Below are 12587 nucleotides of genomic sequence, written 5' to 3'. Positions count from 1 at the left end.
TTTTCGGTGCAGAGCATGCGCGTGGTCTGAAGAAAGCAGATTTGCGTGAAGTGTCATTCAAGTGAAACAAACGCACATCGCGTGTAGATAGATGAGTAAAGACGTGTAGAGGATGGTGATAAACTGACTCGCTTTTCCGATTTAAACTAACTCGCTAGCGAGCTATGCTTGCCGCGGTTTATTATGAGCGGAGGTCGCTTTGACTTTGAAGATGGTGGAACTTACTGCGGAGAATGGAAAACCAGCAAGGCACATGGATATGGCATCTGTACCGGACCAAAAGGACAAGCTCGTTACGAAGGCTCTTGGAACAACGGCTTCGAACTCAGCGGAGTTTATGTTTGGCCTAACGGCCATCGCTTTGAGGGTGAATGGCTCGATGGACGCAGACACGGACTTGGCGTTGAATATCGAGGAAAATGGACTTACCAAGGCGAGTGGGAGGAAGGTTTTAAAGCGCGTTACGGTGTGCAGAAGTCGCAAAGCGGGGCGCGCTATGAGGGAAGTTGGACGTCTGGACTACAAGAAGGTTATGGAATCGAGATTTACGCTGATGAAGGTAGGTTTCGTTATAACTGTTCGAAAGGGAAGTGCAACAAAGGTATAATTTGTAGCATATTTGTCGGCAGATGGATTCCAATTTGCAGCGGTTGTTAAAGAATGATGACCCATGTTCGGAAGAAAATTGAACTCAATTGGTCATTTGTGTCACTAGACAAGATACATTTGCAAAATTTGTCATTAGCCATATATGTATTTTGGAGACTGCCTGAAGCACTGTACTTTGCTAAAGCCGCTTAATTTCTCCAATTTGCGTTCTTGTTATGTTACACTAAACGGATTTTCACTTTTTTTTTAACCAAAATTTCCTTTATCCGGATTTTGTACTAGCAGAAAATCATTTGACATTACTGCTTTTCTCTTCTCATTTGACAGTTTTTGAGTACGTTTTCCGCATGTAAGATGCCTGCTGATTAAGCTTATTTTATGACTGTCGAACGCTCCCGAGGTCTTGTTTATGCAGCAATGATATCAATACTTAATGGTGGTCCAGAACATTTGATTAGAGGGACTCTATTCTTAGATCGAAGTTTTGATTGTGTGATATATGGTTTAAATGGATGAAGGCAGGGACCAATATTCCTTTCTATGAGAATTAATAGTTCCTAGATCCGTCCTAAAGACTTGGTGCCTATCTGAAAATACCAAAGGAGATTATTTTCTTCGTTCGAAATGTAACTTTGTAAACTAGACTGAAGCACAAGCTTAAGAAGTAAATGCAAATTATACATCCACCTCGACACGATCGCTTTCGACACAGTAACTCTTTAGTTAGCGCTAGACATATGTCGGAGTTCTTCATGATAAAGAATAAAAGTAGAGCTTTATCAGTTCTAGCTTGTTATGCTTGACTTGTTCACCAGAATTCGAAATATCCGCGATCGCGGCTGTTTAATTTTTTTCGCTCATGCGAACAAGTTTGGGTTGTCTGTTTCTCAAAAGTTTACATTTCTGTGAGATCCATGGGTACTCTTTATGCAGGTTTATTCATCGAACTGTAGTTTGTGAAAAGCTCAGATGGACATCGTAGATGAAAGGGTTGCGAGATTGTGGCATTGAGAAAAAGATAGGGGCCAAGATACGTAAACAGAGAACAAGCTTGTGAATAGATCGCCTCTGACACCGCTGTCTGTTCGCCCATTCGCAGTTTGTCAACACACTAAACGATGTTGACCATTTCGGTGAGTGTTTTCGTCGACGTCTGAATGTTTTGGCGGCGAATGATCTCGATTACCCGTTCTAGAACAAACCATAACTTTTCAGAATCGGGAGTGTTTAGGAGTTGCTCGGTTGGAGATATTACCTCTGATTGTGTTTTTAGCGTCTATCATTCCATGTTCCCATTCATGGATTGTAAAGCTCATTTTTACTTTAGAATATAGAAGTTTTCAAATGGATGGTACTTTACTTTATTCGTTTCAATCACGGATTGGTTCCTGAGAACAGCCCCAATTTGAAAACGCAGTAGGCACCGACAAGGTTGTGCAGGTGATCTTTTTCATGTGGTGTCAAGTTGGACTTGAGTATTTCTGACTATTTCGCCATGGTTATTTCCTTTTTTCTATCAAAAAAACTAATAAATGACTTGGAAAAGATATTGGACTGAGACCGGTAGATGATATTTCATTTGTTTATTTATTTGTTTATTTATTTTTAGCAAAACTGCGATCATTTGCATTCTGAGTTATTTCCATATCACCACAAATCATCTGATCTTGGCATTCCACTTTCCTAATTGATTCTTGAAATTTATAGCTGTTCAACATCTCCAGTGTATCAAGCATTTCCTGAACAGTTTTGGAAAGTTCTCTTTCGGAAATAACTTATTTTGATACTTGATTCTTGTTAGTTTGTTGACACATTCAGTGATGAATGGCAGACTCTGAGCATTTTACTAATTTCTGCTCCTAAAATAACCATTTTCTTCAGCTTTTCAGTACTATGTACAGTTATGATGAGAACAGTTGCACCCAATGAAATCTTATAAGGTAAACATATCATGCAGTGTACTAACCCATGACTTTACTGGAGTCTCCCTGCTTTGAACAGATCTGTGGGAATTTGCTGGAAATATTTCATCTGAATTTAAACTGCAGTGATCTCACTATACCACCATACAAAACCAATTTTTTTCTTACACTCTCAAGCAATCCATGACAATTTATTTCTGACGTAGATTTCCAGTGTTGTTTTTCTGACGTAAAACCTTTGATGAGGTCCTTTGGATCTGAAATTTTATTGTGTGACATGGTTGATATAGCAACTGCTTAGTTAAAATTCATCGGCTGGTTAGCCTTCTAATTTTGTGCACGGCAGGTTAAGAATCTCCAGCAGAGGAATGAAAATGAACCAAGCCACAATCAATAATATGTTTCAGAGCTGAAGGCGTCCTTTTGTATTTTTAATAATTCAAATTAACTCCCAGTGATGCATTTAATAGATCTGCTGTATTCTAGCCAACACTGAAAAAATGCAACAATGGTATGTGCAACAAGAATATTTTGTATCAAGTTGAATGTAAATGAAAAATTTTGTCTAGTTTTTCTGGCAACATGAACATTAATTCTTTGATATTATCTTTGCTTGATTCATGCCTTTGAGAAGGATGTAATTTTTTTTTCTTATCGCAATCATTTGGTGTTTCCGGAAATTTACTAGAGTGTGGGCTGTCGTGTTAACATGTGGTCTGCAAAACCACATTTTTTATTACACTCCAGAGGTGGAGCTAGCCTTAAACCTTTTACACCTTAACATCAGTATGCATATTCTCCATAATGTAGTTTATAGATTTCCTACAATATTGATGAGGAGAATTTGTTTATCAATCCAGAGCTTCTTAAAATGATAGTCATTTCCCCTATTCTCATAAGGTAATGTTTGATGTAATAGTGATGCTGTATAGAAAATAAGATGCAAGTCACTCCTAGAGGTGAAGGGGTTAATAAGTAGATATTATTGATCACTTTAGTAAAAGAATAGGTGGACATTAACAGCTCTGATGATACTTAAAGCAGGAGAACCATCAAAGATAATCAATGAATAACTTTGGCTGGGCCCCTTTTGAGTGAATACTTGTTAGGTTCTAGTCTTTATTGCTACTCCGCCAGTTGTATTCCACATTTTTCAAATAAATCTGAGTGGTGGAAAGCCATTATCAATAAGATTTCGAAAATGTAAACAATGTCATAGCTTACCACAGAAATGCACTTCCTGTGACATCAGACTTGTTTCCTGTATCTGATAAGCATTGTTATGAAAAGTTTTGATGTTTGCGTGTATAGATGAACATATGTGTGAAAAATTAGGATTAAAATTTTCTTCTAGATTCTCAAGATACACATCTGCTGTTTGTTTGCCAATGTTGTGTGCTTTAATCAACATGATTTACTATTGTTTTAGGATATTACTATGGGCAGTGGAAAACAGGAATGCGTTCTGGATATGGTATCCGACATGGAGAGGTTAAGCGAGAAAGCAGCAGTACAAAGCATTATAGACGTTGTATCTCTAGACAGTCGACTGTGGATAATTTTAAATCTAATGGTGTTCTACCTAACAGTAGTCAGAACAGTAGAACATTTGCACGTCACCGCAAGACACCCTCACAAACTTCTGAAACCCAGTCACATTCTCCCAGATCAGCAAGTGATCCAGAGAATGCTAGTCAAAATGGATCATTGAATAGTACGATGGGAAGTGGCTCAGCTCAGTCCTACACAATGGAAACTGTGGATTCAAATGGACAAATTGAAAGGGCAAACAGTCGCTTGATAGAGACATATAGAGGTGAGTGGAAGAATGACAAGAGGCATGGATTGGGTATCGTGTACGATACTGACGGGTTCAGCTACATGGGCGAATGGAGTGAAAACATGCGCCATGGTTTGGGTGTGGCCACCTTTCCAAATGGAACGAAACTGGAAGGAGAGTGGAAAAACGACGAGTTAGTTACAGACAATAAAAAGAAGGGTCCATTAGTTTCTCTTGTGACAAGATTTAAACAAAGACTGAGAGTAATTTGTGAGGGAGCACAAGATGCTGCAGAAACAGCTGATCAGAAATCACAGATTGCACTGTCAAGAGCTGCGGCATCACGAGATAAAGCTGGAGATGCAGTTGGTGCTGCAGAGAATGCTGTTTCAGCAGCAGCAATAGCTCAGAAGCGGGTCCGTGCTATCATGTCTAAGATGAATGACAAAACTTAGAATGTAAGATGGCATTTAGATGTGTTGGAATATTTTCAGGCAGTTTTACTATAGAGATGTCTTAAGCACCTCACTCATGGTTCACAGCTGCTTCATCATTGTGCTTAACCACAGCATTAGCAATATGCCGACACACAAAGTTGGCTTACATGACAATCCCCATTCAAGTGCTTAAACTCACTGAAGTCTGCTCACCTAGCATGGTTGAAGGCTGGAAACAGTCAGTCAGCAGTGTCCGGATACATGTAACACCATGTTGTTATGCGACTCAAGAGCCAGCAAAGCTTTTATGCAAATATATACAGCTTAGCTACATGTAGTAAGTCATAATATTATCTAATATTGTAACAGTTGCAAAATCACGTAGGCTTGTAGATGTACAGTATATACGGACTTCATTAAGAAGTTCAGAATTTGTGGAATTGTCTGGTGGATTTGAGGTAAAATGATACTCAGGATTATTGGTAGAATTGACATTGATTGATGTTGCAATTTTGCACCATGGCAGGAAAATTGTTCTCTGTAGCTGTCAATGTATTAAAGATGGGGACTATAACGATGCAGCAATTAAGACATTTGAGCTTTTTCCACTTGGATCTTCTTCAAAGCTTTTGGTTTTAAAAATTTTGCCTTTTCAATGGTTGCCTAGTAAATTAAAGAATATTTGATTCAGAATTAATTGAAATTTTTTAAATTCAGGTATGAAGATCTGAAAGTAAAATATATTAGACCTAAAACTTCACATTTGGTATACAATTCGTATTTACTTTGGTATACAATATACCTTTTGTTCAGTTTAGGAACAGTATTTTGTAAGTGAAATAATTTTTTAAATCATTGCAGTTGATTATGGCATTTAAAGAATGTCTGAAATGAGAGGTAAATTCACAGTCCAAGTATATGTTGGGCATATTGCAGAAGATTTGTCATGTACCATCTTGAAAAATTGTAATATGCTGTTCTGTTAAGCATCCCCATCAATTTAGTAGTGTTCCTTTCTTTGTTGTTGTTGTTTTTAATATTTTGCACTTTTTTTCAATTTCTGATGGCTTCGTAATATGCAATTGAAAAAATTGAAATGTTTTGACTGACTTAGCTACTTACAGGGTAAATGGTTCCTCAGCAGAATATTTTGTTTGTTTTTCTTTATACCAGAAATGTGTTAACAATATGAAAGTGTGGGCAATATGAAAGTGTGGGCACAATGAGAACAGTAGTAGTGTGGTGGTATTGAGTGAATTCATCATATAATTTGTAAATTTTCCTTTTTAGAATACCTTTAGCAATGCCCCCTTAGTGATCAAGTGGCATTTGAATGTTCTCAGGTGCTTCTTTTAGGCCAAAAGAAATATGCCTAAGCTAGCATAATTTATTTCTGTATGTGTTACATTGATTTGCTTTTTTACCAAAAAAATTTAGGGGTAAAACTTATTCCTTTATTTCTGTATTGTTGATTAGAATGCTTTTTTTTTTTTACCATGGTGAGTTTTCATTTGTCAAAGACTAATGCAGCTATTGAACATTGGTTAAAGTTGTTGTAGCAAACTTTTGTGAAGGCGTCTGGGTCAGGAAGACATACAAAAAGTGTGGTTAACTGATTTTACACTAAATGAGATGTCAAATTGTTCTTGTCAACCTGTGATTGACCTGTTTTACAATTAACAAAGTTACTGATTTTCAGTCTAATTGCTCTCTTAGGTACCTGTTGATCAGTAATTTTTTTTTAAATCATTGCCTTTTGTATGGAATATCTAATAGTTTATCTAGTTTTAAAAACCTCATATGACCTAAACCCAGCAGCTATGTATTAGATTAAGTAAACATTTTCTTTGTTCAGAACATTTCTTGGAACTTAACCCTTGTACTCCTAAGATCTTACTAATAACTCTTCTTACTGTCTATCATACAATCCTTGTGATGTTAGTTTGTAGAATTTGGTGTTGGATCAACTAATAATCTCCTGGTTGATATTTGTGTTTATTCTCATCACTTGTATGCATGATATTTTATTGATATTGTGAGGAGAAATTATTTCTTGGTCACTCACAGGAGTCAAAGGGTTAACAGTGCTAAAGGGCTTACAATTTAATGCAACTTTCTTGTGTAATAAGGAATGCGTGGCAAACCCAAAGCAATTTCATAGAATGCGTGTAATGCTTATTTTAGAATTCTTAAAATTAATTTTCGGAGCTTTTTAAAAGCTGAGGCTGGGTGCGATTTTGACAAACGCCCTAGTAAGGCTGATTGTTAGCAGAGAGGATATCTGGGGAAAATTAATTTTGCAGAATGGCAGAATGTTTTGCTATGTTAGAGAACTGTTGCCAGTGATTTGGTTTAACCAGTTGTAAATGCATACACTATGTAGTGTCCTTGAGGTTAAAACTAGTTATTTTAGTATAGATTAGTGAAGAAGACACCAACTAATGGAAGTAAAATTGATTTATTTTTGTATCCATTAGCTGTAAATTAGAAAATGAAGGGAATAAAGTATTTTTATAGAGACAAATGAAGTGTGTTTGCCAACAATCATATGTATGCAATGAAATGCACAAGGAATCCATCTGATTACAGGATACAAGGATGAGAGAAATTCTGGACAAGTGGGTAGTGCTTTGAACAGAGCATTACAAGGTGTTGATTTGAACCCTGCCTGGGACATGCCATTTTGCTATTCGGCAAGTCAAATCACTCTCTCAGTGTCTTACTCATATCTCTCTAGGAGTATTTGTGGGAGGTGCAGTGGAGGTTAACCCTTTAACTCTCAAGATCTTATTGTTAATTCTCCCCTCCAGCTGCTACACATTTCCTTATAAATTGATTACAAGAATTTGGTGTTTGATCAAGATAACATCTTGCACCTGATAAGTTTGAGTATTCTCCCTACCTGTTTGCTAGATAATGTATGAATACTCTAAGGAGAAGTTTTTTTTGTTTGTTTTTTTTTTTAATTTTTGTTTTTTTTATATATATATATTATACTTACATATGTACTTACACTTTACTTCTTACACAATGCTTACACTACATTAACTTGCACTACTTACAATACACATATTACAATACAATTACGTTATTATTTACATTATTGTTTGCATGTTAATTGTTCGAGTCACTAATAAGAATTTTGTTTGTTAATTACACTACATAGGGTATTAATTTTCTAGAATTTAATGAATTGTTAAATAAATGGGTAGCAAAAAGAAACAAATCAAAATACAGAAGTTGAGAAGAAAAAGGACACAATACAATTTTATAAAGACAAAAATTTCCATTTGTTCCTGAATTCCTTCTCCTCTAGGGAGAGGTTACATGTTTATCACATCTGGGAGTTAAAGGGTCAAGTTTGCTCTTGTCAGCCATGTGGCCCATCAAGCTGGAACCCATCCAGGTTTCTGTAGCCCGAAGCAACTTGGAGTATTATAACCCCCCCTCCCACCCCACGTTTCATCTGACCTCCCCCTACAGTTAGCCAATACCAATTTATACTCCTGGGTGAAGAGAGGTACTGTCAAGTAAAGTGTTTTGCCTCAAAAAAACACAAGAACACAGCCAGCTCTTGAACCTGGATTAGACTTGAGTCTAGCATGCTAACCATTAAACCACATGGGGATTATATGTGGTTACCTTCAAATTGTCAGGGAAACCTGAAAAAAAATTCAAGAAGGTAACACAGCTTTGGACTGGCATCTTGACTATGGGGTAGAAGCCACACTCTTAGAAGCTTCATGATGAGACAAGTTTTGGAAAGTTAGGTATGTAGCAGACATTACTGATTTTAAGTTGCTGCAAATCATCTTATCTGCACAATCATAGCACAAATTCAAGCCAATTTGAATTTTCCAAAACTTCTGGTCATACAATCCTGACAAAAGGAGAATGATTTCCAACACATTCTTCACATGATACAACATGAATTGTCTTTCATACTTACTCCTGCCATTTGTTGTTGTGACTAAGCAACCTGTGTGTCCTACATGTTAAACACTGTTCTAATAAAATCACTCATTCAAAATGGCGATGGATTCCTTTGAATCAATTTTATTACATTTCATCATAAGCCAAAATGCTAGTTTCTCCACCACACTCCTGACCAAAACTAATGTTCAGAATTACTACTCTGCAGCAGTTCATAGTATTACCCTACTTAGGTATCTACAGTGTATAGCATTCTAGATGGGTGTGTCAAATGCTCCCCCTCCCTGCTATATTCAGTCATTTGGCACAAGCTATACATGTTGTCAACAGGATCAAACTCATTCTACATCCTGTTCTTAAAGAGAGATACTTAGTCATCAGTTCTGTCCATAGTTGATTCAGCAAGGTTGAACAACGATTTGAGAGAATCATAGACCCTTTCTGGACAATAATATTCTACCAAGCACTTTTGAAAAAAGCTGTAAAGCACCTCTAACTAGATGCAATAATGTATTTTAAGCTGAGTTTTAGCTCATAATCAACTGTACCTTGAAGACCTCTGAAACCATTTGGGACAGTTCTTTTGTTTGTAATGCAAAGATTTTTTTCTTAAAGGTTAGCTGTGGCTTTAACTAACTTTTCACACCTTGGAGCAAGCAGTGAGAGAATGATTGTCACACCACGCAATAACCAACAAAACAATTTGGTGGAAGATCACATCTCATAGGTTTTTAGGATTCACTAGCCATCAAATCTGAAATCTGCCTGACTTTTTATTGAGTCACAAGACAACTCCAGCCACTGTCTTTAAGAAAAACAATTTTAGGGAGAATAAGGTTAGGAATCTAAAATTGTTCGTAAGTAGTGTTCTTTTCAGTCCTTGTGATCCTCATCAACTTCACTTTCTTCACTTTCATCATCAGAAGTCATTTCAATGTCAAACTTGCCAGTTTCCATAAATGCCTGGGTTAGATTTGAAAGGATGTGATGTGAAAAGTCTCCCATGATGCCTGTACCCTCGGAATCACTGTCCTCCTCTGATGACTCTTGGTCTTCATTGTTTTCGTGATTCATCAGATCTTTCATTCCTTCTTCATTGACAAACTTAACAAATAACTTGAAACTAAACTTGAACATATCCAGCCATGCACAAAGTTTGATGATCAGATCCAAAGGAATTGGTTTCTTTAGAGCAATCAATCGAGGGGGAATCCTTCCACCAATGTATCTCCTCATAGCAGCACAGGAATCCCAGTATTGTTGAAAGACAGCCTTCTCAAAAATGGCAAAAAAGACTGCAATCAAATGGTGCCAAAACCCCTGAGGTTGAAGGCATTTCTCTAAGGCTTCCTTCACACGGAGAGCCAGCATTTTTTCAAAATCTTCAGCTTGTTCTTCATCTTCATTCAGTGTGAAAGTGAAGCAAAAGCTATAAACATTTTCAATGGCCTCTCGGAAGGCCTGGTCTTCGAGTTTGGTCAGGTGCATCCTGGAGTGTTCTGGTGGCAACATGGTCAAAAGTCCAGGATTGTCATACCAAACTTGCTGCCTTGACAAAATGGCTATAGAGACTCTTTGAAGGGTGGACATCAGCACATCTCCTTCAATGTCTTGAAAAAGATTATTTTCTGGAATAAAATATTGTGGACACAACATGTTAACAAGAAAGTAGTACAGTTTCTGTAATATTTGCAGTACTCCAATACCAAGTTTTCCTCTTCTCCACTCATTTGTAGGCACTTCTTCACACACCCAAAACAATGTTGTTTTGAGATGATAAGACTGCAATCCTCTTTTACTTGGATGTTTAAGATAATGCCTCCAGATTCCTTTTACAATCAAATAGCAGGCCTTCTGGCAATCATTCAATGATTGTGCAAGCTTCTTTTCTGCCAAGCTAAAGGATGTGCGCCATTCCAAGCCAGTCTGACTTCTCAATGGACTAACAGGGACCAGTGAGCATCCTTCATTTACTATTTCAGATACCAATTCCTGGCTTGGCCAACCACTTAGTCTGTGCCTTGATATCCACTCTCTGGCCACTGTTGGCCAAGAAGGAAGTGATAGGCATAATGCCATATCTAGCATAGTACCTCCACCTTCTCTTGAAAAGACAGTAACATTTACAGCTGGTCCTCCTTCATCAACTAAAAACAAAATCTGGTTCCTTCCAGATTTGTAAGCAGACTTGCTGAATTTATGTGAGGAAAGTTCTAACTTAAATTTTGTTTGGTCACAATTAGAACTTTCTTCACCTCCCTCTCTGTCAAAGTTGCCATCAGATTTGAAACAGTTTGCATTTTTGTCATTACTTTCTCCAATGCTGTTCACGATCAAGTTACTAAGTACACTCCTCAGATGTAAAGACATGTAAAATTCATCAGTGACAGCAGATGGATGTAGGTAGACTTCGACTTTGCTTCCATCACAGTTAACGGCAGTGTTGGAAAGATCTATCCAGCGGGTTATTGCTTCATTAGCCACCAACTTGACCATGGCATAACCTGGGAAATAAGAGCTGAATTCGACCACACCGTCCAGTTGAGTTTTTGAGTTGCAACTTGGATAATCCTCTCCAAGTTTAAGCCAACTCCAGACAAGGTTAAAATCTGCCTCATCACGAACAGCAACTCTGGAGGAACTGTCTTCTTCCCAGTGAATATATTCAGGAAAACCAAATCCTTCGCTGACACTTCCGACCAAATTCGCTTTGAGCTTTCCAGAAAATATAGCATATGGATCTTGTAGATAAAAAATAGACAGAAGCTCCGTTTCAAACAAATCCTTCATGATCATACTAAACTTCCGCTCCAAACCAGGGATGGCCTCCCTCCCTGACTGCATCTCGCGATAAACAACATCTTCCATGTCTTCTGAAAGACTTACGTTTAAACCTCCTGCAAAAGAAAGAGGTATTCCACATTGCGTGCGTGATACCATCGTTTGGTGTGCAGAGAAATCTATGAAAACTCATCCAAGTATAATGCGACGTTTGAAAAAGTACTCTTGGAGCATGACACCTTTACACTAGAGTATTTTTCCCCTGCTTGAGCAGCCTTTTTCGCTTGATCAACGATTCAAAATGCTCGCAAAATTGACAAGATCTTCTAGCACAATGTTACGGATTTAAATTGAATGTTTCTTTCTCGATGACTAATGCCGGAAGCACTTTCATCGCGCATCTGAGGCCATGAAGGAAATTTAGAGGCAGGCGTACTTGTTAACATTTTGACGACGAGAGGTCCTGGGCCTCAAATAAGCTTACGCAGTATACCGGAAGTGAGTGCATTTTAAGATGGCATGGACTACTTTTCCCGCTAGCTTAAAAGCAGTTCATCTCGTTCAATTTTTTATCAGGATTATCTTTACTGATATGGCCATGGCCATTTTTAAACGTTCTCATCGCCGAATGAAAACAACCTCTCTTACTTCAATTCAATGTTAACTCTACTTTGAATTCTTTGCCAACGATACGTTAAGTGTTATGTTTTTGAAATATATATATATTTTTTATTATGACAGACAGATCGTTGATAAGTGTGGTGGTTCAATTCTTTTTTCATGGTTTCTCATAGTTTTCTTGTGATTGAAGATCGAAGTTATGCCAAGTTTTGCCCTTACATAGAGTTTTCGATTTTCTTTGTTCTATCTAAGAACAGAGAAGTCACAGGACAACTTCCGAAACTGTTCACAGCCGGGGCGTTCACACGTTAATGTGGGCGCTATTTCCTTCAAAAATCAAAGTGCACGGTGAAAACACTCTAGGAGTTCTTTTGCTTGAAAGGAGAATGGATCTAGCGTTTGTCTATCATGCAACAAGAAAACACTGACTCTGACCCCTCTCTCGCGAAAATTAGATAGTTAATAATAAGTCAACTGTTATTATAACATAGCTAGTAAATTTGT

At 37.5% G+C, this 12587-nt stretch overlaps 2 protein-coding genes across 2 annotated transcripts; one reads left to right on the top strand and one right to left on the bottom strand.

The window, feature by feature from the left end:
* The first annotated feature begins 37 nt into the window (after positions 1–37).
* Positions 38–7272, top strand: LOC113667062 (junctophilin-3). The gene is made up of 2 exons (XM_027182859.2): positions 38–559; positions 3961–7272. Exons 1-2 carry the CDS (start codon positions 184–186, stop codon positions 4764–4766), a joined length of 1182 nt encoding a protein of 393 aa, XP_027038660.2. The 5' UTR covers positions 38–183; the 3' UTR covers positions 4767–7272.
* A 1516-nt stretch (positions 7273–8788) lies between these two features.
* On the bottom strand, positions 8789–11902 carry LOC113667106 (uncharacterized). Its single transcript, XM_027182908.2, has one exon. The coding sequence runs from the start codon at positions 11619–11621 to the stop codon at positions 9555–9557; it is 2067 nt and encodes a 688-aa protein (XP_027038709.2). The 5' UTR covers positions 11622–11902; the 3' UTR covers positions 8789–9554.
* Positions 11903–12587: the final 685 nt, after the last annotated feature.

The sequence above is a fragment of the Pocillopora damicornis genome, chromosome 3 (genome assembly GCF_964200805.1).
Source record: "Pocillopora damicornis chromosome 3, jaPocDami1.2, whole genome shotgun sequence".
In the NCBI taxonomy this organism is placed as follows: domain Eukaryota; kingdom Metazoa; phylum Cnidaria; class Anthozoa; order Scleractinia; family Pocilloporidae; genus Pocillopora; species Pocillopora damicornis.
Note: the sequence above shows the minus strand (reverse complement) of the source record. Positions and strands in the feature narration are given on the sequence as shown.

Bases quoted from the DNA above. Each gene is read 5' to 3' on its own strand.
- LOC113667106 (XM_027182908.2), bottom strand. From the start codon at position 11,621: ATGGTATCACGCACGCAATGTGGAATACCTCTTTCTTTTGCAGGAGGT.
- LOC113667062 (XM_027182859.2), top strand. From the start codon at position 184: ATGAGCGGAGGTCGCTTTGACTTTGAAGATGGTGGAACTTACTGCGGA. The intron at 560-3,960 runs GTAGGTTTCGTT...CTATTGTTTTAG, and splicing joins CGAGATTTACGCTGATGAAG to GATATTACTATGGGCAGTGG.